The following is a 27852-nucleotide window of genomic DNA, read 5'->3' as shown; positions in this document are numbered from 1 at the left end:
AACTTTAGAATCTTTAAACCAGTGTCTGTATTTTATTTAAATTACTGCTATTTTTGGGGAAAGGCTTGGTCATAACATAGGCTGTTCTGAAACGATGCCAGGATGCCCTCAGATGCTTATTTTTATTTGTTGCCATCCACAAAGAGGACAAATGACTAAAAGTATAACTGTAGCAATTTATTACACCTCAAATGTGGATGTCAGTCCTGGGGCCTTCTTGTCTCAAAGGCATTTTTCATAAACACATAGGGAATGTATGACATGTTGTCTTTATTAATTGACTTATGGAGTTATTGTGAGATACAGTTGAAGGAACACTCCTAAAAGAACCCGTTTGAACAGTAACATCAAGTCAAGTCCAGTCAAATTGTTCACAACACAAGAAACATTTCAGTTTAAAAAAATGATAGAAATTAGTTTGTATCAAATTTCAAGTATGATCTCCTCATAAAGAGCAGGACACTTAAAATGAAATTAATGCACTTCTATCTATGATGTGTTATGTAACTCTGAAGAAACAACAAAAGTGTTTGTTCAAAACAGTTAAAAAAACAAAGCCACACGTTCTTAAACTTCTCAAAGGCCAAATATAACGTAGCTGAAGGGCGAAAGCCAATATCAGTCTACTGTCTTTGGAACAATGAGAGTAAGTATCATTACTCTCTGTTGGCTGTGGTGCAGTCGCTCCCACCCATGATTCTGGAATAACCCAACCCTGCATATTTAGGTGCTTTCCCTGCTCTCAAACTTGATCCACCAGATCAACTGACTAATACGCCCTTTCTGAGCTGAAGAGGGGCTGTTGGAAAAGGGATGAATGCTGCATTCCAATTAAATAAGGATGTTGAAGCTTTTAATTTCCAAGTAGCTGGAATCAGAAGTCAGATTTTCAGAAAGCTGGTAGATAGTTAATGATCCAAGATGGCTGCACAGCACATCAAAGGTAGTAAAAGCAGTAGTATTATGCAGTTTATTAGCACTTCTATTAATCGATGTGTCATTAAATTAGTTGTTTACACAGTACTGTCCAACTACTACCTGTGGACTTGTGTTCACTGTTTTTGGTTATGCAAAATACCATATAATACATCATTATTGATTGGTATCACCAACAGTGCTGAGCTTTGACAACCTATGACGTTAAATGTAGGACATATTTTGAATTAATTGATTATAGAACAAAAGTAAATGACTGTCAAACCAGTTGTGGTAAACAGTCGGAATTTTTTAACTGAAATGCTTTCAACTCGGGTGTGAGCATTCCCAGCTCTGACATCTGACTTCTAAGGTAAATAGAATGCATCAAACAGATATTCCAGGACCACAATTTGGAAACAAAGAATTCCCTCATATCAGGAGATCAGGAGGCCATATTCTGGTCAAAGATCAGGACTACCGCCCTTATCTCTTCCTCAGGACAGGAACTCTAAGCTTGTTGTCCTGTTCTGCTTGCTTCCTCTCCTCCTTCAGAGCCTTATACTTCCACTTGGGCACCTGCAGGTGTTGTGGGTCCTTATTGCCTTTGTGCCGGATCTTCTCAGGCATGTAAGTGGGTGTCGGAGCCTTGCAGAGGCGCACCTTGGGCACCACGATGCCCGGGCGTACACTGCTCCTGCGCATCATGTGCAGTGGCAGTAGGCTGCTTCTGCGCAGCGCCACACTGGAGGCCAGCGCCACATCGTGCAGCATGGTGGGCTGCAGGCTGGCACGACGCTCACGCTTCTTAGGCACCAGCAGCACACGAGAGTTCTGGAATAGGCGCTTGTAGTTGCTAAGGCGCTCTGGCCCAAGGCTCCTCAGCTCGTCCAGTCTTTGTTTGCGCAGGATGTCCGGCACGGCCGGCCGCCGCTTGCCCAAACAAGGCGGGCTTCCTGGGCACACGGTGTGGCAGGCTGTGGCCACAAACGGGCTGGACAGCGCCGTGGTCATTCGTACCATGTAGTCCAGCACGCCTTCCTCCAGCGGATCCGTCTTTTTCCTGAAGACCAAGGCAGTGCAGGCACGCTCCGTCAGCTTCCTCCAGCATGACTTGGGCTCCTGGGCTTTCTCCACCAGTTCCTTCAGTGCGGGCCACTCCATACGATAGGAGTCGCAAAACTGCTCAGCACATGGCTGCGCCATCAGGCGCAAAATCGTACGAGCTGTCTCATGGCGACCCGTGAAGAGGGCCCATTCACGTGCTGTCAGCTTGCGCCCAAAGTCTCTCGCGTCAGGGTCTGCTCCTAGAGAAATGAAATGCAAAGCATACGGCCGTGAACAATGACTGCTCAGAATAGGGCCTGACAGATGTGAACATTTTCTCACCAAAATGACAAAATTATATAATTGGTCTCTGTCAGATTTGACAGAATTTTAGAGCCAACTGTCAAACAGAAATATTAGTAATAGTCCACTTACAAATTCACTCACAGTTTCATGTGGGCTTGTGCAGTATTTACACACAATTCTGGGCAGTCAGAAAATTGTTTATCTAGGCACAAAGTGTGTTTTGTCGGTCAAAACACAGCAGTAGATATAATATAAAAATGAGAAATACTGTTAAGAGAAGGAGGAACATGCTTTTAGTTTAACAACAATGGAAAAAAACGCACCCTGGTTGCTGAAGATGTGTAATTGTTTCTAAGTCTGGTCTGAGTAAAAAAAAAAAAAGGGCTTCCCCTCGCTGCCCTATAAAAAGGACTGCTTACCACAACATTCAGAATTATCTCTCTCTTTAAGAGGTTTTTATTCGACTACATCTTATTTGACTGCCACAATTCCCCTGAGCTGCCATTACTAACAGTTTACATTGTAGAAACACAAAGTAAAAACACTTGATTTTATAGTCATATAGTTTATAGTTATTTGGTTGCCATGGTAAAAAAAAATACAAAATGACAATGTGTAGTACAAGAAATAAACAATTTGGTATTTATTGGTTGGGTTTCCAGGTAAGAAAATATATATATATGGAACTGTATTTTTATTTTTTTGTACAGATGATATACTGAGGTCCTAAATTGGTTCTGTACTTTTTCCCACCTCAGCCTGAGCTTTGAAATGTCTTGATGAATACCTGGTGCATGAAGTCAGAAGTTTTAATGCTAAGAGAACCACTGATATGAAACCTTACAAACTAAAGAATGCACTACAGTCCAGTTAAGAATATGGTGTAAAATGTAGTTTACAGCACAGTACCTGACAACATCAGGGCTCGAACACACTCTGCTCGACCTTGCATGGCCGCCTTCATCACAGCTGTGAACCCATGGCAGTTCCGACGTTCAATATCCAGCCCAGAGAAGTAATTCAGGAGATAGTGGGTAATCATAATGTGACCTGCAATTCAAAAAGTTACACAAATAAAATATATTTAGAGCATCTGGAAGCATCAAGGCTTCACCAAACCTCACTTTCCAGTATACTTATGTCCTCCTTGTGGAATAATGCAAGAGTATGATTATCTTTGAGATGTTTTTCCATCTTTATCAGAGTCCACCTGTGGTATATTCAAATGTTTAGACATGATTTGGAAGGACAAACCCCTGTCTATATATGGTCTCATAGCTGACAATGCATAACAGAGCAAACACCAAGCCATATGGAGAAAAAAACTGCCTAAAGAACAACCAGTACTCTTTCTGCAGCCAACTAAATAATTTGGAGAGAAAAACCCTGATAAGTGAGGTGAACAACAACTCAATAGTCACTCTTTCTGAGCTTCAAAGATACTGTGTGCAGATGGAAGAAACTTTCAGAAAGTCACTACAGCACTCCACCAATCTGGGCTTTATGCCAGAGTGACCGGAGAGAAGCCTTTTCTAGATAAAAGGCACATGAAAGCACCTAAATCACTCTGAGACTGTGAGAAACAAAAGTCTCTCTTCTGATGAAACCAGGATTGAACTTTCTGGCCTCAGTTCTAAATGTCATAACCAGAGAAAACCAGACAATTCTTATCACCTGCCTATTTCCCCTTCCTGCAGTGAAGCATGGTGGTGGCAGCATCATCATGCTGCTCGGACAGGAAGCTTGGTCAGGGTTGAGGGAATGCTGAATGGAGCAAAGTTAAGAAATTTTCATGATAGAAACCTAATCCAGAGTTCTCGGGATGTCAGATATGACCAAAGGTTCACAGGATTGGATTAGGGACAACTCTATAGAAACCTGAAAATATTTCTATTTACCGACAGTCCCAAACTAACCTGACAGATTTTGCAAGAAACCTGCAGGTAAAATGGCAGAAAATCCTTATATCATACTTAAAGAGACTGGAGTCTGTACTTGATGCTTCATCTAAGTACTGCGTAAATTGTTTAAATAGTTATGAAAATGTTGTTTTTCCTCTTTATTTATTTATTTATTTATAGATTGATTATTTCTACATTTATATGTTAAAACATTTATTACAATATTTATTTATTTAAAAAATATTTCCACATTTTATGTATTTATTAATTAATTGATTTATCTTTACAGCTATTTATGCATGTATTTATTTATTTATTCATTCATATGTGCATTTATCATTTTTCCTCCTCCATACAGGAGCGTAACATAAAATAATCTCATAATAGCAGTCAATATAAAATGTTCTTTGTTCCCTAATACAGCTCTGGAAAAAGACCACTTAAAAATTATGTTTTCCTTGATTTTACCAAATTAAAAACCTATGATTTTTTTTTTAAAGCAGTGTGTAAGACTGGTGGAGGAGAACATGCCAAGATGCATAAAACGTTGATAAAAAGAATATTCCACCAAATATTGCTTTCTGAACTTCTTAAAACATAAATATGAACTTGTTTTCTTTGCATTAATTGAGGTCTAAAAGCTCTGCATCTTGTTTGTTATTTCAGCCATTTGTAATTTTCTGCAAATAAATGCTCTAAATGACAATATTTTTATTTGGAATTTGGGAGAAATGTCTGTAGTTTAGAGAATAAAACAACAATGTTCATTTTACTCAAATATATACCTATAAATAGCAAAATCAGAGAAACTGATTCAGCAACTGAAGTGGTGTCTTATTTTTTTCGAGAGCTGTATAATGATGTATGCTTGTGTTATATGGTAGTAGTCATCCTTTATCTCCTACCTGCTTGTGACGCTGTCATTAGGGCCGTGTTTCCCTCGTTGTCCTGCCAGTTCACGTTCACGTGAGGACACTGTGCGAGGGCAATGACCACATCCACGTATCCCTGGTAGCATGCCACTATCAGACCTGTCTGCAGCCATAAAACGAACACTGGTCACTTTCACAGTGTGCAGAGGTCACTGTTGATATGACCGTTTTTTTGTTTTTTTTTCAGAAATGCTGATAAACAGGAAATCTGCAGGTAAGAGGAAATTAGATTTAAAAAAGAATTTGTCCCAAAAGAGCCCATGGTGACATCTGTGCCACAGACCATTTAAAAGCTGTGTACAATTTCTTCCAGCACTCTGCCCTTCATTCTAATTCAGCCTGAAAGCATCACAGCACAGTGTGTGAATGTGTTCAATCATTTGACTTTATTTAGAATGTAGGAGGGCTGGTCCAGTGCTGGAGATTACACTAGCTCCTTTAAAAATTGTATGTTGGCTTCTACAGCTGTTTCAACCATTAAGATGCTTTAATTAATGTTTTACTTTCTATATAGCTATTTCTAATCTAATTTCTACAAAAAAATAAATACAAGTAAAGAAAATTGTCATGTCCCCACAGTAAAAACCTGAATGTATCTGATACAATTTAAAAACTAGTATCAATATTCCGAAATGTGTCTGGGCTTTGATGGGCTAATACCATTCAGATACAGAATTAAGACCACTATTGTAATAACAAAACAGTTAAAATACACAACACCAATATTAAATTTACATACTTTAAGCTCGGGATTCTTGTATTTCCTGACAAAGAAAGAATTGCTAACTCAGCCTCTTCAGGTTGACTCTGGCTACCAATGGCATCCCTGTCTAAAGTAATTGAGGGAGGAGCCAATATGGCTGCCTGAGAGAGAAGATTGAATTATGTTTTCAAATTTTTGTTTTTTAAATCTATTATATTAAGACTACTACTGTTTCTGGGTATTGTCCCTGCACACTGTCTTTGTTTTAATAGTTTATTAATCCTTCAGAAATGAAAATAAATATTATGTATATGGACATTTATGGAAATAAAGAACAAATCGCTTTGCATATTTGTTCAATACAGGACGCAACATTTAATTTCCAAATAAAGGACTTTCTGTATTTTATATACCTTCTGCACGGATGGCAACCCTAAAATGTAAGTGGAGCTTTTGGGAGATTAAACTGAATGAACCAATTGATTTGAAAAAAGATTTGATCTTGTGAGACGTTTGAATCATCATCCACCACAGTGACATCTGGGGCTAATCAGCCACTTTTTATGTTTGTCATAAAGTTACAAATGATCCCAAACAGCAGACCTAGGACCTTTTTTTTTCGAGATTCTTCCATGTCACAAATGCTAATGGTTTGACCATTTTTAAGCAATAAATAATAAAAAGTACATTGCTTTGCTCCTCTTTTAAAGTGTATGAGAGTGTGGCAATGTTGTGTTAACAGTTCTGGGATCAGAGAAGATTTTTTAGCTTTCATTTAGAAACTTTTGGGGACAAAACATTCTGATCTTGAATCACCTGCTTGCATTTTCTAACCAAAACATGTGAAAACTTTAAAAAAGTTTGAAATGTGACGTAACAGAACCTGTTTTGGGACAGTCACTTGGCTTTTTTTCTTTTTGATGACTTTATAGCAGTGTATCGATACACTGTTTTAAATGAAAATATTCAGTTCAAATCAAAGTTTCAATTTTAGCATCACCAGCAATCAGTTACTGAATGTGTTTTAGTAGCTAAAACAAAACAGTTCAGTCTTTCTAAGCACTTGATTAGTACCACAGATAAGACATTCTGAGTTATAGTCCTGAAGACCCACTGCCCATTAAATCGTGAAATATATTTATAGACTTGCAGAGACTTATGCTGGAATTATGCAAGCTACGTACTTAGCCAATCATTAGTCTTTAAAAGCTGACGACTGCTTTTAAAAACTAATTAAAATACTAATTAAAATCACTTGCAATAAATTTACCAACACTAGGAGGGAGGGGACCATTATCGGGTCCCTAGCTCCAGTATATAAAGCCAACAGATGCCTGCAAGCCAGTGGCAAAACAGCGTGACCCAGGACCTAGGATTCAAACTCTCAGTCCTTGGGCCAGGGTGTCAGCGTCTTACACTGCTGAGCTATATAAAGCCCCACCCTGAGGGTGTTTAAGGATAGGGACTCAACAAGGTAAATGGGTCATTACAGTGGAGTTAATGAATTTAGCCTGCAGGATCACCTCAGTTTCCAGAGTCTACGTGTTCATGTGGTTAACTGCTTTTGGAATATAATTTGACTTTAAACAGGGAACTAAAAGCTGTAAGACTTACACAGACTGGTTTGAAGAACAATATGAGGTGTGCGATGATATAGTCCTTAAGAAAGCATGTCTAACTGGTATGTCGTACGTTGTCTGTGTTACAAGTTGGCATTCCAGGTGTTGCACCAAATCTGACATCCTTTGCATAGATATACATTTCACAGCTGAATAAAGATCACATTCCCCTGTGCTACCTATATTTATATTTTAGTTTATAAACAAGAGTTAAATCTACAGTTACAATAGCTATACACAAGTCACAAACACAGCCGTTTGCATGCAATGGAGAGTCGTATTTTAACACAACACTAGTTCTTCCTCTATTGTTTAATGGATGACTGAATTATGACTCAATTGATTTTGGTCAGACCAAATTTTGGACCAAAAAAATGTTGGTAAAGGTAAGTGTAAAAACACCCAAAATATTCTCAATACAACAATGAGAAATACATGATTAAATGGTATTTTTATATACAATGAGAACCTTTTGAATTTGTATAAACATATTTAAAAATGACTGAGTTACTGTTATATCAAAGAATCCTTTAGAAAAAAAGGTGATTGTGGGTTAATTGTGGAGGCAGATGGTCAAGTCCATAAAGACTATTAGCAAAGATTTAGAGTGGAATTCCCTCTGGATGAAAGACCCTGGCTGCTAAATATTTCTCTAAGAATGGTGAGGAAATATTGTTTTTAAGGTGAGCCTTTAGCTGCCATAATAAAATAAGTGTAAAGAATTCTTATTCAAAATCAACCTAAAATCCTATTAAGAATGGTTCTATCATGTTGTGCTGACTGAACCCCACCTCATCAAAACTGGAGGTGTTCATCTGAATGCTCTTGTAGTGCATTTTTAAATGCATGCAGTTTCTTACTGTGTAAGAATGGGAACGGTGTGACATTTAGAAATGCCTGAAATATGGTGGCTTGTAGCAAGGCCTTTAAGAGCCCGTGTGAGAGAACCTCAGGTTCTTTTATTGCAAAGGAAAATGTCAGACTCTCTTAAGATGAGTGTAAAGGAAAAAAGCCTCTGAACTCCTAAAGCTTCCTGACTCTTGAGGATCAGCATGCTGAATAGTGGTGTGGGCACTGCAACAGAGCTTACACAGCGGACACACACTTAATTTTCAAGGCCATGGTGACCTCAACACACACACACTCACACAGCCACAGAGCTATGCGTCATGTAGTGCTAGTAAAAGCTTGCAAAGTGAAGAGGACTGCTGTAAACACAGTTGTACTTAACTAAAGATGTTCAGTTTATGAACAAATCATATTTATGTATTTTTTTCCATTCCCTCAAACATGGTGAATCAACCACCACTATGACTCATGGAACTATGAGGCTAACGTAAGCATATATTGCATTTAATCAACAACTCTGGTGGAAGACTCAAATGGTAAAGGCAGATATGTTGTACCTGACAATATGTAGGATTTTAATGATCATAAATATATCCACTAATAAATGCATGAAACCAGGTGTGTCTTAAATAATAATAAGTCTCTATTGTTGTATGCACATTAATGCAACACTGTCTAAGGGTGAGAATTGAGAACCACACCTGATAAGACTGCATATGGGTCTAACTCCACACCTATAAGTGACCCTTGACCCTTTAGCATTCAGGTGGCATGAATGCTAACTGATTAATATATTGATTGTAGATACTGTTTTAGGCATGAAATGATACTTATGTTGAGTAACTAAGTGGTAAAAATTGAAGTCTTTTTAGCTTATTTTATTTTAATTAAATCATTTTGCTTGTAAGATTTGAGATTTGAGAAGTTGATTTGGTCATATAGGTTACTACACAGTAGTATTAGTTTTGATAAATTAGTAATGGTTATATATGCTTTCTTCAAGTATTTCTAACTATGATGAATACTAAAATACTCTCACTGACAAAGGTTGCTAGGAACCTGGGTGTTATGGTTGATGGCCAGCTCTCCTTCACGCACCATGTGGCCTCAGTTGCTCAATCCTGCCGCTTCGCGCTTTATAACATCAGAAAAATTAGACCGTTTCTGACGCAACAGGCCACCCAGCTCCTGGTACAAGCGGTCGTCATCTCACGCCTCGACTACTGCAATGCCCTGCTAACTGGCCTCTCAGCCTGTGTAGTAAAACCACTCCAAATGATCCAGAATGCAGCAGCACGTCTGGTCTTCAACCAGCCAAAACGGACTCATGTCACCCCAATGCTCATTGAGCTCCATTGGCTACCAGTTGATGCTCGCATCAAATTCAAAATTCTTACAATCGCCTACAAGGTGATGACAGTACAGGCTCCTTCCTACCTGCACTCGCTCCTGAAGGCTTACTCTACCTCCCGGCCGCTGCGCTCCTCCAATGAACGTCGCCTCGCTTTACCAAACAAACATTCACACAAAGCAATCCAGACTGTTCTCATACAGAGTTCCCCAATGGTGAAACAAACTACCTTCCACTACCAGATCAGGAGAATCTCTCACTATCTTTAATAAACTCCTGAAGACAGAGCTCTTCAAAGAGCACTTACTCTCTTAACACCTCTAACACACTAACTACTACTAACCTCATTTCCTTCTTCCCCTCCTTCACTTCTCTATCCCTTTATTTCCCTTCGACCTCCTTTAAGCCCTATCTAAAAATGGTTTATCTTAATTCCTATTACTTGTACTTGAATATTGTAAGTCGCTTTGGACAAAAGCGTCTGCCAAATGTAATGTAATGTAATGTAATGTAAATACATGTTGCTTATTAAATTAGGAAACATTGTAATATTTTTTGTGACATTGGGATTGCCAGTGTAACAATATTGAGAATGAGATGAGAATAAGAATTCTTTGGTTTGGGTTATAGAATTACTGAATTTAATGAAACACAAATAATGTATGTTTTTTAACCTATAATGATGGCTGGTGGAAAGGATCTTGTAGACATGAGATATTACATAGTAATAGTAATAGCACTGGGCCATCATTGACAAGGTTGTCCGTAGTGCTGCAAGATATTGGAAAAAATTTACATTGTAATGTTTTTTATTGGCTATATATATTGCAATATTAAATGATGCAGGACCCGTGATGTCACCAGCCCTGTCCCTACACGTGTGCTGTCTCACGTCAAAGATCCGGACTGTCCAATAGCTGATTTAGCTCTTTAGAGTCAGCAGAGCACAGAACACAGCAGAGCACAGAACACAGCAGAACACAGCAGAGCACTCAAAACCTGAGGAAACAGCAAAACAACAATAGCCCTTTAATTAGGCATTTAAATGGCTTTTTAAAAAGTAAATAAGAAAGATTTTTCTGGGATTAAAAGTGTGATTTTGGCTGTAACTGGAAATATCTGTGCAAAACTGTACCGGACTGAGGTGCACAGCTTTCAACAAGCTGTCAGCCTCTGCATTTACAAGCATGTGCCCAGCCATGTCGAAGCCATGCAGTTATCTCGCTGCACCAGAGTATTGATCACAAAGTCGTTGGTTTGATACCCGAGTTCACTAAGTTGCCACTGTTGGGTCTGATGGCTAACTCTGTGCTCTGATCCAGCTTTCTAAAGTAGGATATCCGAAGAGAAAAAATTGCTTTAAACTACAAAGGGGTTTAAATATAATGAAAAAGTTTTAAAATTCAAATGCCTCTTCTTTACATAAATATTTGTACACGGAAACTGGAACACAAATAGCACCATGATTGTGGAATCATTCAAATACTATCTTTGTAGATACTGAAGATATGATGCAAATCACTTTAAAATGATCCATAGAGAAAAGCGGTTAAAAGCAGGAGACAGTAGGAGGCATGCATGTCTATGGCTGCTCTGTTGCATGCTGTTGTGGTGAGAGAAGAATTGTTTGTTTCTCTTTGTGGGTCAGAGCTCTGCTGTCTGCTCAAAGTGACTCATCTGCAGAACTTAGCGTGAATCTCAGACACGACGTAGCGCGTTGTGCGACTGTACGAGTTGTTAGCAAAGAAAAGCAGCTTCAGAGCTAGTACCAGGCGGCAACGTGACAGAGTGCCGCTTTCATTACAAGCAGCTCTGCGTTTCCCTCAGAGTCTGGAGAGACACAAAACAGTGGCTCAGTGGGTAAAGCTCTGTGGGCACACTATAATAAGCCTGTGTTTCTGCAGCAAGACATAGATGTTCTAAAGAACACAAGAAGTGTGTTTTCAGCTGTTTGTGCACCTCACCATCGTAGATATGTTTTAGCTTAACTCCCTGGTACTCTGGCTGTATTATTTAGTTTATAACCTTAAGAATGACAGATTTTATCAGTGTCTATTATAAATGATTAGACATGTATACAGTACCAGAGACCCAAACTTGAGTAATAGTACAAGTACTCTGTCAAAAAAGTGAGTAGAAGTTGAAATGTTCTTTAAGCACCCCACTTAAGTGGAGGTGTAGTGCTGAAGTACTGAAAGTAAATGTACAGTACTGTGTTATTTAATTATTACAGAAAACAATGGATAGTTCACAGTCTGAAAGGAAGAACAGGAACAGCATGTTCTTCTTATAAGATCCGCTTGATCACTTGATTCGCTCAATGATGAAGAGCTTCATCAAACCCTGTGAAAGTGCAGAGCTTCTACTGCTCTGGCTTTAATGATAATGTTGTAATGATTACTAACATTTTTATAATTGTAACAAGTAACGATGCAGCACATAACAATTGCACCAGAGAAAAAAGTTACAAATATGTAGTAAAGTAAAAGTAAAAGGAGGAGAAAAAATAATTATAAAATAATACTCCAGTAGTGGACAGATACAGCATTTTAGTACTTAAGTACAGTTGTGAAGTAATTCTGTATAGAGGCCTGTATATAGGCTAAGGCCTGTTAAGCAGTAAAAGGGATCCATTAAAAGTGTTATATATTTTAGTTGTCAGCTTTTTAATTAAAAATGTAACAGTAGAAGTAAAAAGGAAAAAAAAAATAGAATAAGAATTTACTTAGAAATAGACCCACAAAATATTCCTAATCTGAGGAAAGGGTCAGGAAATATAACTAATTTAACCCTAACCAAAACCCTAAAAAAGAACACAGGGCCATTGAGCACATAAGATGCCATATAAAAAAAACAACAAAGAAACCAATAATATCAATAATGATCAATGATATCAATGATGATCAATGATACATAAACATTCTATGTTCTGTTCATTGAACAGAAAGAAATTGTGCACTTGATTTACAGTCCTAAACAACTGGAATGTCTGCACTGTACAAATCTGAGTGTTTGTGGACATCCCTTTGAATGATTGTATTCATGTTGCACCCATTGCTGATACAAATGTAAAAATGTAATAGAATGCAATAAAACATTAACTTTTGGCATCATGCCTAATGCCAGGTATAACCTAGAGTGATATAAAGCCCCCCAGCATTTACAGTGCCCTCCATAATTATTGGCACCCCTGGTTAAGATGTGTTCTTTAGCTTCTCATAAATTGAGTTTTGTTCAAAATAATATAGGACCACGATGGAAAAAAAAAGAGTAAAATACAACCTTTAACTCAAGTGAATTTATTCAGTAGGAAAAAAATCCCACATTAAGAAATAATTATTTAACATCAAATCATGTGTGCCACAATTATTAGCACCCCTGATGTTAATACTTTGTACAACCCCCTTTTGCCAACAAAACAGCACCTAATCTTCTCCTGTAATGTTTCACAAGATGGGAGAATACAGAAAGAGGGATCTTTGACCATTCCTCTTTGCACATTCTCTCTAAATCATCCAACGACCTGGGTCCTCTCCTCTGCACTCTCCTCTTCAGCTCACCCCACAGGTTTTCAATGGGGTTGAGGTCTGGGGACTGAGATGGCCATGGGAGGAGCTTGATTCTGTGTACGGTGAACCATTTCTGTGTAGATTTGGCCACATGTTTAGGGTCATTATCTTGCTGAAAGACCCAGTGACGACCCGTCTTCAGCTTTCGGGCAGAAGCCACCAGATTTTGTTTTAAAATGTCCTGGTATTTTAGAGCATTCATGATGCCATGCACCCTAACAAGGTTCCCAGGGCCTTTAAAAGAGAAACAGGCCCACAGCATCACTGATCCCCCGCCGTATTTCACAGTGGGCATGAGGTGCTTTTCTGCATACTCAGCTCTTGTGTTACGCCAGACCCACTTAGAGCATTTGTTGCCAAAAAGCTCTATCTTTGTTTCATCTGACCAAAGCACACGGTCCCAGTTGAAGTCCCAGTACCGCTTAGCAAACTCCAAACGTTTGCGTTTATGATTGTGAGTGAGAAATGGTTTCTTCCGTGCATGCCTCCCAAACAGCTTGTTGGCATGTAGATAGCGCCTGATGGTTGTTTTGGAGACTTTGTGACCCCAAGAAGCTACCATTTGTTGCAATTCTGTAACGGTGAGCTTTGGAGAACTTGTTATTTCTCTTATCATCCTCCTCACTGTGTGTGGTGGCAAAATAAACTTGCGTCCTCGTCCAGGCTTGTTTACCACTGTTCCAGTTGTTTTAAACTTCTTAATAATTCCTCTGACAGTAGATATGGACAGGTGTAGGCGAGTAGCGATTTTCTTGTAGCCATTGCCTGACTTGTGAAGGTCAACACACATCTGCCTCACTTGAATGGTATGTTCCTTTGTCTTTCCCATGTTGAAGATAAATGGCCTCTGTGTCACGTCATATTTATACCCCAGGGAAACAGGAAGTTGTGAATTACTAATTAAATGTTCCTACATACTCTGATCAACTTCGTAAACTACTGTAGAAGTGACAGAAATACTTTTATTAAATTTATTTCCTAAGAATTGTTAGGGGTGCCAATAATTGTGGAACAGGTGATTTTATGAAGAATAATTATTTCTTAGTCAGAGATTTTATTTCCCCCTTAAAATTTACTTGAGTTAAAGGTTGGACTTTACTTTTTTTCCCATCGTGGTCCTATATTATTTTGAACAAAACTCAATTTATGAGAAGCTAAAGAACACATCTTAACCAGGGGTGCAAATAATTATGGAGGGCACTGTAGTTGTGGAGCAGTGGAACTGTGGTCTTTGGAATGATGGAGCTCCATTCAATACTTTTGTGATGAGTTGGGGAGTTGGGGGTGAGTCGGGGTCATCTTTATCTCAATAATGCTCTTGGTGCTGAGTGCAATCGAATCCTGAAAGCAATGGTCCAAATCTAATAGAAAGACTTCCTTGAAGAGAATCAGTTTCTCCAACAGAAGCAGGATAAACTCTTTTTTTTTAAATACACTTGATTTAGAAAGCAACAATGAATGGTCAAGTGTCCTAATATTATTGACTTGTGTTGGTTGGATTAAACATGACACTGATTTACCATCCTGTTATTTTGGCATGGAATGAAAGATGCTGATTTTCCGTTAATGGAGGGCTTGTGATTTTAAAATGACTATGTTTTTATTGGCTGGTTTATATCACAGAGATGACTTATTTGAGTCATACAAAACAGTATGGCATAACTTCGTTTTTAATACTGAAATAAGAGTGTCCTGCTGACCTTTCTGTGGCCTCTTAATGCACATTTAGCTGATTGGCTGGGCTAGCTTCCAGCCTAGCAGCTGCATCCACTTGACCCGTAACACTTGACATTTGATTTGGTCAGCATTAACTTTTAGCCTTTTTAGCTTCACTTTCATATTCTCCCAAAGTAGCCATCGTGTGTACCCTTTTAAAAGGGTTTCCCTGGTGGACTGGGTAAATGTACATTATGATGGTGTGTACATAAATACAACAATTCAAAATTCAAAGTTGTTTTGTAACAGTTTTAGGGTTTTTGGAAGTGGCCTATTTGACAGCTCTGTTTCAGTATTTCAGTATATTCAGGATTTCCTTTTTCATTAAGAAAAAATTTGACAGTGGATTTTACAGACTGGAGGGGCAGTCACATGACTACACACACACTGCAGTATGTTTTTAAGGGGACAGTACATAAACACAGCGGAGAAAGTATTAACATAATTTATTAATTAAAAAAAAATCCGATATGAGCAAAATTAATTCAGTTAAAGGTTATGAATGTTTCAATATTTGTTAGTTAATTAATTGCCCAGCCATAACCATAGCAATTTATTTATTAAGAAAGATTAAATAGAAACTGGACTTAAAAATCTCCCACCATTTAACCCTTTTCTGTTTTAAAACACAAGGCCACCACCGGCTCACGTGAGAACATCGTTGGACGGCTAGCTAGCTCACTCACTCTAAGCATGTCAATGTCTTTGTGAGCCTTTTAGAAGCTCTGGCGTGATTATGATGCGCTTGAACCCGATTGCAAAGCACCATCCGAGCTCCCATCTGTTCTGGAGCTTAGCTGGAAGTCCACCCTCCTCCCCCCGAGATTTACATGGCCAACAGGGCATCACACACCACCAGCTCAGGAGCAGACGGCAAGAAGGAGGCCTGGCTTTAAGAGCATGCTGGAGAACAAAGACTTCAGGTGCGAGGATTAAGGTCACTTCAGCCTGATGGTCCACTATTAAACACACTTATTCCTGGCTGGGTTGTTGGCAGTGGACGTGCCACTGGATCATTAAAATAGACCTCCATTCTGGCCTAAGATGGCGGCCACTTAAAGCGATAGTTTCGCAAGTCTATCGCATAAATGAAGTCCATTATTTGTCAGCTACATTAATCTTGAAGTTCCACCAAACTCATCCTGGCAAATTCACTAAAATAAAAAAAAATATGCATACTATTTAAACTATTCAAACTATCCAAGCACTTTGGTAGTAACATTTAGCACGTTGTGAATTCCGTTCTGCATCACACTTTCTTTTCATCCATGCTTTTGGGTGTTCCCACCCTCCATTATGTGATATGCTATTCTAATAAATATATATATGCTAAACCGGCTCACTTTAATGCAGCATATTGTGCTAGGCTCTCAGCAGTTTCAAAGGAAGAGAGAGAGGCATCGTCAGCGTGAGAGAACACATTCCCTAAAGAACGTTCGGAGAGTCATGCATGAGCAGAGCTCTTTGATATGATAATAACCTTTGCATAAACATGATGCTCTTATCCGCACCTATCAGCTTTAATATCATAATCATGGCTTCCTCAGGGCTTGGAAGGTGGCTTACTCCCAACCCACAACACCATTCTGCCATTTCTTTTTGAGCTTCGTGAATAGATCTTAAAATGGGATATGGTTAATTATAAAGAGATGTTGAGCATGCTTGTTTTTCCCAAACTGTACCTTAATAATTACTTCAAACAGGGTTGTGTCCTTGCACTAGTTTCCAGCTCTCTACTACAGATTATTATGTTGTACTAATTACTGCCATTATTTGTGTTTCTGTTATTTCTGCTTCCCTATTCTAAATATCAACATTGCATGTGCCAATTAACGTTAATCAAATAAATAATTTTATAATTTCTGTTATTGGCTTCATAAGGAGTATTGTATCCTCTTCAATAGCACAGATATCATAGAGAATTATCTTGAGATATATTAAGTGTCACAGAATCACAGTAATGTGATATTAGTGTACACTGATGGCAATGTATTGTGATATCATATTGTGAGATGCCCTGTGATTCCCAGCCCTTATTCTTACTATCACTACTATGAATACATCTGTACACCTAAGCATAACATCAGCCTTACAAGATGATATGGTGAACTTTAAGTTCTTTCAGCTTTACAAAAAGTTTTTTTTATCGCCGCTGGAAATAAATTGACATATTGTTGGAATGGTACTCTAAATCTAAAACATTTCATTTCTGATTGATCGCATTAATATTTCAAAGGGCTTTTTTCTGAACCACATGCAAAAAAGCGAAGATAAACCTTACAAAAAGTTTTTTATTGCCACTGTTTCCTTCTGCTAGCTCACTTGGCATTATGTTTTATGTTTATATGTTTGTGTGTTGTTTTGTCCTTTCTTTATCTTATTACCCAATTTTTGTAATGTTATTTTCTGACATTAGTTGTAAAAAGCACTAAACAAATACATCTCTTTTGATTTAATTTGTCATATTTACATCCTTGAAATACTTTTAAAAGTTTCACATGCTGGAAAAGCTTAACACTTAACCTGTTGGTGAAAAATAATTGGTTACTGAAGAGCTCTACATTCCAGGGCTCTTCAAACTGGAGTATCAGTATATCTGTAATTCTAAAACTGTAATGGAAAGAAAACATTACATAAATGTTCCCTTTTTATGGTTTAGGGCCTTGAGAGCCTGTTGTTGCCAACCAGGGCCATTCTGAGAGGACGCTTGACCTTTTAAATTGCTCTACTTGGCACCAGCATGGACTTCCTTCGCAAGCACAGGAACGGTTCTCAAATGGATCTCCAACCAAACATGTATTGAGTATCGATACTTAGAATATTTTATCATTCGTCTTCGTTCTCTGACACACATAGTCCACTTAATTAGGCCACTCCTGAGTTGGAGTGGATGTTTATGTTTAGAATGGGGAAAATATCAAATAGCATTTATGAGTAGGTGCACTCAAGGACAATGATTGGCGACCACAGCACTGGGCATAAAATCAAGAGCCTAAAGCTGTACACTTATGGGTATGCAAAGGGTCCAGAAAACTGGAAGGTAATCATGTGGACACATATTCATGTATATAGTTTAGTCTTAGGACAAGAACTTACCCTGTTGTTCTTGTCCACTTCCCGCACTTCTTCTTCCGTGACTCCTTGCCGGATCATGACTTTGACTAGGATGGGATTGTTATTGGAACATGCCTTGAAGAAGGAGATAGGCTCTGGAGTCTGGGGGGAAGGAGTGCGGTAATAATACCTGACAGGCGAGTCGTCAGGTGGATAAAAGGAGTCGTCCGATGCATTGCTCTTGGTGTCTGAAAACTGGGAGAAATCTAATTCCTCAAATTCCTGGTAGACATCATCGTCGTCTTCATCATCGTAGTACGTATGATCGTTATCATCACTGTCTGTATCAGAAAGGTCATCCTTCTCTTCATCCGAGGAGATCTGGACAGAAGATGCCTCAAAAGCTCGGCAGGCTCCCACCTGACCATGGCTGGTGCTGTTTTGATCTTGTACCAAAGGTAGACCTCCTCCAGTACAGTCTCCAGTTATCAGCACCATTTAACCTGTGGCTTAGAATCCAACAGGTGCGGTAAAAGCCAAAAATCCGTCCTCTTGCTCTCACAGTGTCACATAATGGATGCTCATTCTCAGAGTCGGCCTCGGACATAAGGGAGAGAAGTGTAAAAGGAAAGTCCAGCCTTAATAGCGCCTCAAGCAGCACCTCTTACAGGCCCATTACAGCTATCCTTAGCCGGATCGTCTGCGGCTACTCTTGTGCATGTCCAAAAACGTTCATTTCCACGATTGTCCAGCTGCTTCTTCACTTGATTTGGTCCAGAGATGACATCTGTCAAGCTTCATTCCGTTACTAGATGTCCAGAGGAACCGTCTTCAGGATGAATTCCATCAGAAAAACAGTGTATGGAACAGGAGATACCACTGTCCAGGCAGAAGCCTCTTAATCCCTTGAGCCTCTCTCTCTCTCCTGCTCTCTCTCTCTCTCTCTCAAGACAGTAATCTGACTGTTGCAGCAATAGGCATACTTTGTGTCTGGCTACCCCCAACACATAACTAGTCAGAATAACTAGCTGTTATGTTTGGTATAAATGCCTTATTCAGAGATACACTGAGCTGTGCAAACACTCATACTGATACTGATATCTCTGTACAATAATTACCGGTACTATTACCATGGTAAATGGTAATATGCATGTGGTTTAGAATAAAGCGTAGAGTAAGAGTAGCATTCCAACAATATATCCATTTATTTCCTTATCACCCATAATTTGAAACAGGGCCATTACTGGTTTATCATATTATTACCATATTTGTTAACATTGCCCTGACAGTCCTTGCAGAGTCAGTCTGTCCATCCACAGCTACCACACACTGCCTCCTATTGGCGTACTCTGGTAAATCCCATTACCCAACAGGCCTTATCTGACCTAGCCTTGATGCCTTAAATATCTTACAAACACAGTTTAACTGGATTCATAGTCATACTGCTTTATACAGTGAAAAGTACCAAAGAAAAGTGATTATTATATATTGTCTAAGACAAATAAAGCAAGAGCTGAATCTAAACAGTGTAAAATGCAAATTAAAAATTACAAGGTCACGCTGATCAGCCACCTGTTTTTGTTTTAACATTCAAAGGTTTAAAGGGATGCATGATATGACTTAGAAACTCCACAGGCTGCAATATAATGAGCATAACTAAAGTCGGTGACACAGTTAATGTTGAATTACTTTGGCTTGGCAGGTTACCAGGTTAACCTGAGCTTTGGCTGGCTGGGGTCATGAACTTAAGACTTGGAAAATTGGGCAATACTTAAAAGAATTGTTCACAAACAAAACATGTTTGTGATCTGACGTTGGCGCCTTTTGCTTTTCAATTGTCACTAAAATCTACTTCTATTTATATAAAATATATCAGTACATTTTCATGTAAATTCAACAGTCAGTCTCTTTAATTATTTAACAGATCATTTTTCTTTCGCCTCATTTTATAAATGGAATATTAATTTCACTGTAAAAATAACAGACTAATCCTAATTTTATCTCATCTCCAATCTTTTGTGGTACAATAATAAACTCTTTAGTGATACAGGGAAAAAAAACATCTTAAGGAGTAGGATTTGGACTTGTTTTATTTATTTAATTGCTTCCTAAACAGCACAGGGCCTGTGATAAGTGACAGGGCATGGGAAAGGTGTGTTAGTACCAGCCTAATTTTGCCCACTTCATAAATAATCAATAGACTAATTTTATTCAAATGCCTGCTATTTTTATAGACATGTTGCCTAAGATGTGATACAAGGATATTTGCTTTAACTCTGCGATGTACAAAAACACATACACAATTCAGTGTTTATACAGTATCTCACAAAAGTGAGTACAACCTTCACTGCTTTGTTAATGTTTTACTAGATGTTTTCATGCCAATTAGTCGTTTCCCTGTAACTTACACTGTACACCGACTACTTTACATTGTTTCAAAGTGTCATAACTTTAGTATTGACTCATGAAAAGATATGAGGGACATAACTACTTTATTTATATATATATATATATATATATATATATATATATATATATATATATATATATATATATATATATATATATAAACAGTGACTGTAACTAAGACCCCTTGCTAATTATTTATCTAGTTAGTTTCTAGGTAAACTAGTTAGCTTAGCTCAACAGAGTGCTTAGCTATTTAAGGTGTTTGTCAGCTTGTTAGCTTAGCTAGCTTGCTATGCACTTCACATCAATATGAAATTGTATAGATTATTATTTGTCACATTTCCGAGCGAATGAAGCTCATACTAACATTATGTTAATTATATTAAGTCAAAATTAATCAAAACATTCCAAAAAAACTGAAATCCAAAACACTAAATTAGGTGTTATGCTAAACTAGCTGAATTATTAGCTAATTAACATAGCTAGCTAACATTAGATTAATTGTACTAAATGTATGTGAAATTTGAATAAATTATCTGTAACACTTATCTGTAGCCTATACCCATTCTATATAAATACTATATTTCCACATTTTTAATAAAACTTACCTCAAGGTGTAAAATATCACCAAGCTAACCTAGCGTTAGCTTGCTTAGCTAGTAATTAAGCTGTTGTTTCTGGAGTCTTCTCAGCTGCTGAGCTGAACTGTGAGGTGAAGTGTTCGGAAATACGGGTGGATTTGGTGCTTAAAATAATAATAATAATAATAATAATAATAATAATAATAATAATAATACACAGCTCTGGGAAAAAATTAAGAGACAACTTTATTTTCTAAATCAGTTTTTCTGCTTTTGCTATTTATAGGTATATGGTTAAATAAAATTAACATTGTTGTTTTATTCTATACACTACACACAACATTTCTCCCCAATTTCAAGTAAAAATGCTACTCCTGTTTTTTTTTTTTTTTTTTTTACCACAGTAAGGTTTCTTACTTTTATATCTCCTATGCCAAACTAAAGCAAACATCAAAATTTTTTTTTTTTATCATAAAAACATCTTAAAAATCTCAAAACATCGAGAAACGTAGCTTATTGAAAAGTAATCTTAAAATATTTTTTTAAAAATTTCAGACTATTAAAGTATACTAACGTAATATCTCAAAATCTTGAGAAATCATAATCGAGATCTGTCTAAATGTCTAAATAATGAGAGATAATTTCAAAATATCGATAAAGCATATTATGGACGTAGTATTTCAAAATAATGAACAATCATCTTAAAATAACAAAACATCCTCCCAGAATAATGACTTGGTATGTTACAATAATGAAAAAACATTTCATAATTCGTTTATTGATTAAAAAAAAAGTGTATTTGCAAAGTTAAGTGGGCTTTAGCTGCACATTCTTGTTTCCTTTTCTCTCCGTATTTTCCACATCTCTTTTTTTTTCTCCTTCAGAGGACACAAGGACACAGGAATAGTATGCAGAACGTGTTTATAAAACGAAATGTCCTTTCCTTTTTATCCTTCCATCAGTTTTTGGGTCACAGAATGAAAGACAGAAGAGTGAGAGGAACTGTGGCGGCAGCAATTAGAAATATCAGATCCAAACTAAATGTGTCTCAATCAGTCAAATACATTTGGGCTATGAGAATAAATGTGTGAATTAGATTTCTCAGTAAACTTTTACATTTATTGTAGTAATTAAGTATTAGTAACACGATTCAGTTGACACTTGATCCATCCCCCATAGTATTAGATACTACAGCTCCTGCTATGGGTAAGATTTTTATCTTTTCTTTCATTAATCATCCATTAAACCAGGAAAATTCATTCAGGCAACAATCAGAAGGTACGGACCAAAGTTCAGAAGCTGAGTTATAGTGAGTAAGGGTGTTCAAAGTTCAGAATGACTGTATTCCACTCAACTGGTGAAAAGGCTGAATCATATACAGCTCCTATTTGAGGTCATTAGAGAATGACTTGCAGCATCCCAGATTAACAATGGCTCAATGATTTCCGGGGTCTACAGGGCATCTAAAGTAAAGGGCATATTATTAATATGGTGAGGAGGTAGCTGTGTGGTGGCACGTCTGGGGCCATCGCCAAATAAAGTTTCCGACATTTGGTCAGTTAAACAGCTCTTAATTCAGGTTCATGGCCTGGCAGCTTATTGATTGCTTGGTTATTTTATGATTTGATTGCAGATTTGAGAGATTAGTCAGCTGTTGGCAAAGAAGCAGTATTTCTCACCAGTGTAAACAAAGAACATGGCTATATTCCTTTATTATTCTTGAGCAGGAAAAGTAAATTTTAGTACATGAGAAAACTGCATTGTCCTTACAACTTTTTAGAAGGATGGATTTAACTAACATAGCATGTCTAGAGGATCTTATATCCAATACTTGGCTCAAAATCCATAAGCTACCAAATGTAAATGTGAAGCTAGTAAAGAATTTTTATCTAAATGTGCTTTAAAAAAGTGTCTAAACTTCTGCTCATCACCAACAGGCTTTCTAACATTGGAAACCAGTTCACATGCACAACCTCGCTCCTTATAATGTTCAAGTTTGAACAGAATATAGCAATCTTAATTTTAATTTTAATCTTAATCTTCTTTTTGTTAAGTGCTATACCTTTCATTTTCATGGCACTCTTTTGACTAGCATGAGAACTATTTATACATTTAATTTTATATATATATATATATATATATATATATATATATATACACACTGCTGATGCAGTATTACCAGGAAGCCAGCGCATTTGGAGGAAAACACAGCAGCTGATACATCAGCTAACAGACCTTGTAATGTGGAGAGAGCGCCATTTTCCCAAAGAGAGCATGGCCAATTTTGCTGTTAACTACAAGCAGCATAACCAGGATTCTAACCATACAGTCCGCACCTTAGTCCACTGGCCCACTCGGAGACCCTTTTCATTTTTTTTTGAGACATCACACTGCTGATTTAATGTAACCTTCAAGTAAATTAGTTTTGTGTTTCTTGTCAGAAATGACCAACCCTTTATAGCTGGTTTTCCATTCATAATAAAACATAATGCTTAACCATATTTTAAAATTCATGTTTAAAAGACATTAAAAACACCAATAACAACTAGAAAAGCACAGAAGAGACTGAACACCGCATTACCACACTTGTGATTTAATATTTGTAATAAAATTCTCCAACAAACAAACAAAAAAAAAATGTACTTGTCTGCCAGTATAAGGATGTAATTACAGCCACTGCCTCCAAGCTGGAGGTTTTTAAAACATTCAGAATACTGAATAACTTCTCATACGAACATGCTGTGGAAAGGACAAGGCAGAGTTAACCAGACGTGTGAGTGTTTAGTGCTGTTACCCAGCATGCCGCCTGCGCACTGTCGGCTCGCTTTGAAAAGGAACCTCCCAGAGAAGCTCAGGAAGCGACAAACAGGACATGAGACTGACGGCAGACCACACAGGATCGCAGAAAAGAAAAAAAATGCTGTCACTAGATGCACATATAAAAATAGAAACATTTGCCTTTTTTTAAGGAGCCCAAACAATATTAAGAAGCATACAGTATCCAGGGTTGGTGTCGTGAGATACTGCAAGGTCACTTAAGAGATTCTCAGCACTGAAGGACTATCTCTAAAGCGTTCAGTCAGTCCAAGGGGGAAATCTGGAAGTTGTGAGGGAGACCCGGACTATTTGAAATGGAGAAAAAAAAAGAAAAAATTGCTACAAAAACATGGAGTACGGTAAAGTACTGTAAAGTTTACATCATATGTACAAACTCTGAGGATTTCCTCCTGGACTGTAGACACACACTCACTCACTCGCACACAAAAAAAAGATTATTTACTTCCGTAAAATTCGTATTCTAAATCATTCACTCGCCTTGAGACAAAAAACTTAAGGTGAAGTTACATTAACACTGCATCCAAAATAAATTTGGTCTAAAGGGATGTTTCCCCAAACTATTGCTGTTTTAAGACCATTCAGAATGCTTTTTATTTTTTTAAGCACATCCCCATGTATGTGCAACAGTAATGTCAGTAAGGTGATGAAGTGAAAAATGAGTTTTCTTGGGCCATGCTGAGTACAAGACAGACACACAGAACAGTCAACATCTTACAACTTAGACAGCAAGCTAATTATGCTAGCCTAGCCACTGAAGCAACAAGCACTCTAGGGACAGTCTCTTTGATTTATTGGAAAAGGACAAACGCGTTCTCGGAGCCGAACAAAAAGCTAGGGGCAGGAGTAAGCTTGGTAGCTCACTGTGAGCCATAAACACTACCATCCAACTTTAGCTCAAGCTGCTTAATGCTGCCGCCTTGGTGCTCGTATACTACATGCTTCAGGAGAATTCACAAAACCAAGAATGAACAATCAATCCCCAACCCCCTCCATTTCCCACGTAAAAAAATGCCACAGCTCAGAAGTGAGCCGGACTGGTTTGTTTCTACAGAGGTGCGCACCTCAAATCCACTTCCAGCCACTTCTGCTACACTGGTTAAGATTAGGGCAGTTATTGACTGTTGACTGTGGTTTCAGACAGCTTCCACTCAAGTCTTGAGTCCTAAGAACGTCGATAACATACCCCACAGAAATCAAAATGAATAAATAATAGTCTATTACTATTCCAGCCGAGTCCCGAGACGCTCGTGTTTGAGAGAACTCTCTGGACCCCCAAACTCCTACAGGCATCTCCCCATAAGAGAGGAGAGAGCCAGCACTGGCATCGTTTCTGACCAAGCAACAGGATTTCACAAAATAAAGTGACAACTAATTTAATAAATTAATATACACACATTTTTCTTTTTTTTCCCAGAGATGTACAGTGTACTTTTTAAATCCAAGTTGGTTGGCTTGAAAAAATTGTCTCTTTGTCTCTCTCCCTCTCTCTCTCTTTTTTTTGTAGATTATTGAACGTTTTATTGTTCTCGAGTCACGGCCAGGAGTCATTGAGAGTTCTTGAGTGTTGAAGGACATGAGAAATGATGGACACCCACCCATCCACACATTCATACACACACACACACATTCATACACACAAACATGCACACCAGGAGAGGGCAGAGGGAATGGGATTAAGGGGAAAGAGGGGATGGTTGCATTCACACACCCGCTTACTCTCACTTTCTCCCACATACACACACACACACACAAACATGTTTCCCATCTTTACTCCTGCGCTGAGCTGCTGTGTGTGGTTGTGCTGGTTTTACCAGCTTTCCGTTCATAGTTCACAAGTCTCTGTCCGACCAGATACCTGTTGGAACAGGAAACCATGGATATGAATAATGACATCATTGACTTATCAAGCAATATATGAGCATTAAATAAATCATTTCAGCAAAATTTAATATTGTTCATTGTGTTTACCTAGTAAAAAAAAAAAGAGCTCATTAACATGAAGGAGTTAGTCTGCCAATGTTGCACAAAGTACAGTTTTTTTTTTTATGTTTTTATGTAGGACATTTAAAAATAATTTTTAGATTTCAATTCCCACATCAGAATATTTGTAGTTATTCAAAGTTAACTGTTTTTTAAAAGTACTGTATTTTTCATACAATAAGGCGCACCATCAATAAACGTTTTTAAGGCACACTGGATTAAAAGGCGCATTTTTCACACAAGTAATGAACAGGGGTGCCGTCATGTTTTCTTTCTAATTCAGCAGTGTAAAACTAAGCTAAGCAAACAAAAATAATAAAAAAATAAAATAAAAAAAAACAATTTAGACGAGTTAAACGAGAACTGGATGTAAATCTACACACTGTTTATTTGGGTGAGTAAAGCGCTTAATCTTAGCTCTAAAGCTTAGATTTCAAGATTTCCACTTAAACTAGAGCATAGCAGTTAGCCGCTAATGCCGCTTGACACCGCTACACTGAGGAAGCCTAAGTGTATTTTTGAACCAGGGTGATATTAGCTAGCCGTTTGTGTCACGTGACTGTTTTAACATGGTGAACACGCAGGCTACAGTCCGATATACTCACCTCTGAACAGCAGAGGAGCTAGCGCTTAGCAGGTAATGCTAATGCTGCTCCAGAGTTGTTAGCCGGGGTTAGCAGCAGGCTAAAGGCCGATAATACTCACCTCTAAAGGGCCAAACATTTAGCGCTTAGTCGGTTAGCGGCTAATGCTAAACTGAACTAAACTGAAACTCCTGTATAAGCTGTATAACTCCTGTGGCTTTACTGCTCCTTACAACCTGACTGGTAGAATTTATACATTAGGAGCACTGACGATGTTTGGGAAAAATTAAGGATTTTAAGTGAGCCTTATATAGTGAGAAAAATACAGTAATGTGTAATGAAGTTTTATGCAATTGCATTATCAATATATCAGTGGCAAAAACAGTTTTATTGACAATAATATTGTTTATCACAATTTTTTCGAAGATAACATATCCTAGTTAAAACATCAAATCTTCACAAAATACCTCCCAACTCCAAACTGTATACCATACTTGATTTCAAGTCCCTTTGCCTGAACAACAGTATCAACCTTCTCGGCTAAAGAATTCACTATTATCTTACTCTAGGGCAAAACTATTGGCTACACTGCTTTTACAATTTCCAATGGTACTGCGCAATTCCATCTATATCAATAAGCTTTAAATTAACAGCACAGTACAGTCAGAAGGCTTTATCCGTACTGTGTCCATGTTTATTGTTAAACATTAATGAAGTGAAAACTCCTACGTTCCAGGATCACAACTGACTTTATTCACCAGACATTAATTTCCATTATCAATGTAGGACGGGGGTGAAATTCTGAAGACACAAAAACTCTAGCTGATTTTTAACCTCAGACTGTGGAAGAGTGGAAGAGCTAAAATGAACAAGATGTTTCAGGAGACAGTTCTGCCCTTACCTTAAAGGAATGATGAAGTTATTAAGGAGATAAGGGAAGCATAGATAATTTTCTTGTCAGAGAGCTCATTTCATACTAATTTTAAACCCCTGGGTGACAACCGAGAACTCACTTGTCGTTCTTGATGTGCTCATAAAGGCGCTTGAATTGTCGGATTTGGAAAGAGAGTATTCCCATCAGAACCACGACCATCAGCAGGAAGGGGTAGATTCTCCTCTGAACCAGGTTCTGCATCTCCATTGTGACTCCTAATCAGAGGAAGCACAACAAAATACTAGTGTTCACTCTCAATGTTTTGTAATTGATCTAAATGTGGCCAAAGGTAGACACCATCCCAAAATCAGTGAGGAGAAAAGGGCAAAGACATACCTACGATTGGGACGATGCCTACAGCAATAACATAGGGCACACAGAGAGACAGCAGCAGCACGGCGATGACTGGGGCCGCCAGCTTTCGGATGATGAAATGGAGGTCAATGTTGCGGATTCCATTGGCATACACCTGGAGTGCAAGAAAGTCATACTTTAGAAGCATTCTGTAAAAAGCTACACGCACCAAGCAATTCACTGAAAACATCTTATTTAATATATCCATAC

General features: G+C 37.9%; 2 protein-coding genes across 2 annotated transcripts in view; both read right to left on the bottom strand.

Moving 5' to 3' along the window:
* Window positions 1-164: 164 nt before the first annotated feature.
* ankrd33bb (ankyrin repeat domain 33Bb) lies at window positions 165-18874 on the bottom strand. Its single transcript, XM_007260189.4, has 4 exons — window positions 18005-18874; window positions 5075-5204; window positions 3178-3318; window positions 165-2222 (listed from the first exon to the last, which is right to left on the bottom strand). The coding sequence occupies exons 1-4, from the start codon at window positions 18458-18460 to the stop codon at window positions 1402-1404; spliced, it is 1548 nt and encodes a 515-aa protein (XP_007260251.3). The 5' UTR covers window positions 18461-18874; the 3' UTR covers window positions 165-1401.
* A 4655-nt stretch (window positions 18875-23529) lies between these two features.
* The window catches only part of marchf6 (membrane-associated ring finger (C3HC4) 6), a 28088-nt gene continuing 23765 nt past the window's right edge, over window positions 23530-27852 (bottom strand). Inside the window, exons 24-26 of the mRNA XM_007260190.4 lie at window positions 27625-27757; window positions 27368-27503; window positions 23530-25645 (exon numbers count right to left, since the gene is read on the bottom strand). Of these exons, the coding sequence (XP_007260252.1) occupies window positions 25558-25645; window positions 27368-27503; window positions 27625-27757 (357 nt within the window). The 3' untranslated portion in view covers window positions 23530-25557. The remainder of the gene's footprint in view (window positions 25646-27367; window positions 27504-27624; window positions 27758-27852) is intronic.

The sequence above is a fragment of the Astyanax mexicanus genome, chromosome 8, assembly GCF_023375975.1.
Source record: "Astyanax mexicanus isolate ESR-SI-001 chromosome 8, AstMex3_surface, whole genome shotgun sequence".
Classification (NCBI taxonomy): Eukaryota; Metazoa; Chordata; class Actinopteri; order Characiformes; family Acestrorhamphidae; genus Astyanax; species Astyanax mexicanus.
This window is presented reverse-complemented; position numbering and strand designations above follow the sequence as displayed.

Coding starts and splice junctions, on each gene's coding strand:
- ankrd33bb (XM_007260189.4), bottom strand. CDS start 18,460: ATGGTGCTGATAACTGGAGACTGTACTGGAGGAGGTCTACCTTTGGTA. Junction 5,205..18,004: donor AAGTGGACAAGAACAACAGG/GTAAGTTCTTGT, acceptor TTATGGCTGCAG/ACAGGTCTGATAGTGGCATG. Junction 3,319..5,074: donor AATGACAGCGTCACAAGCAG/GTAGGAGATAAA, acceptor TTTGAATTGCAG/GTCACATTATGATTACCCAC.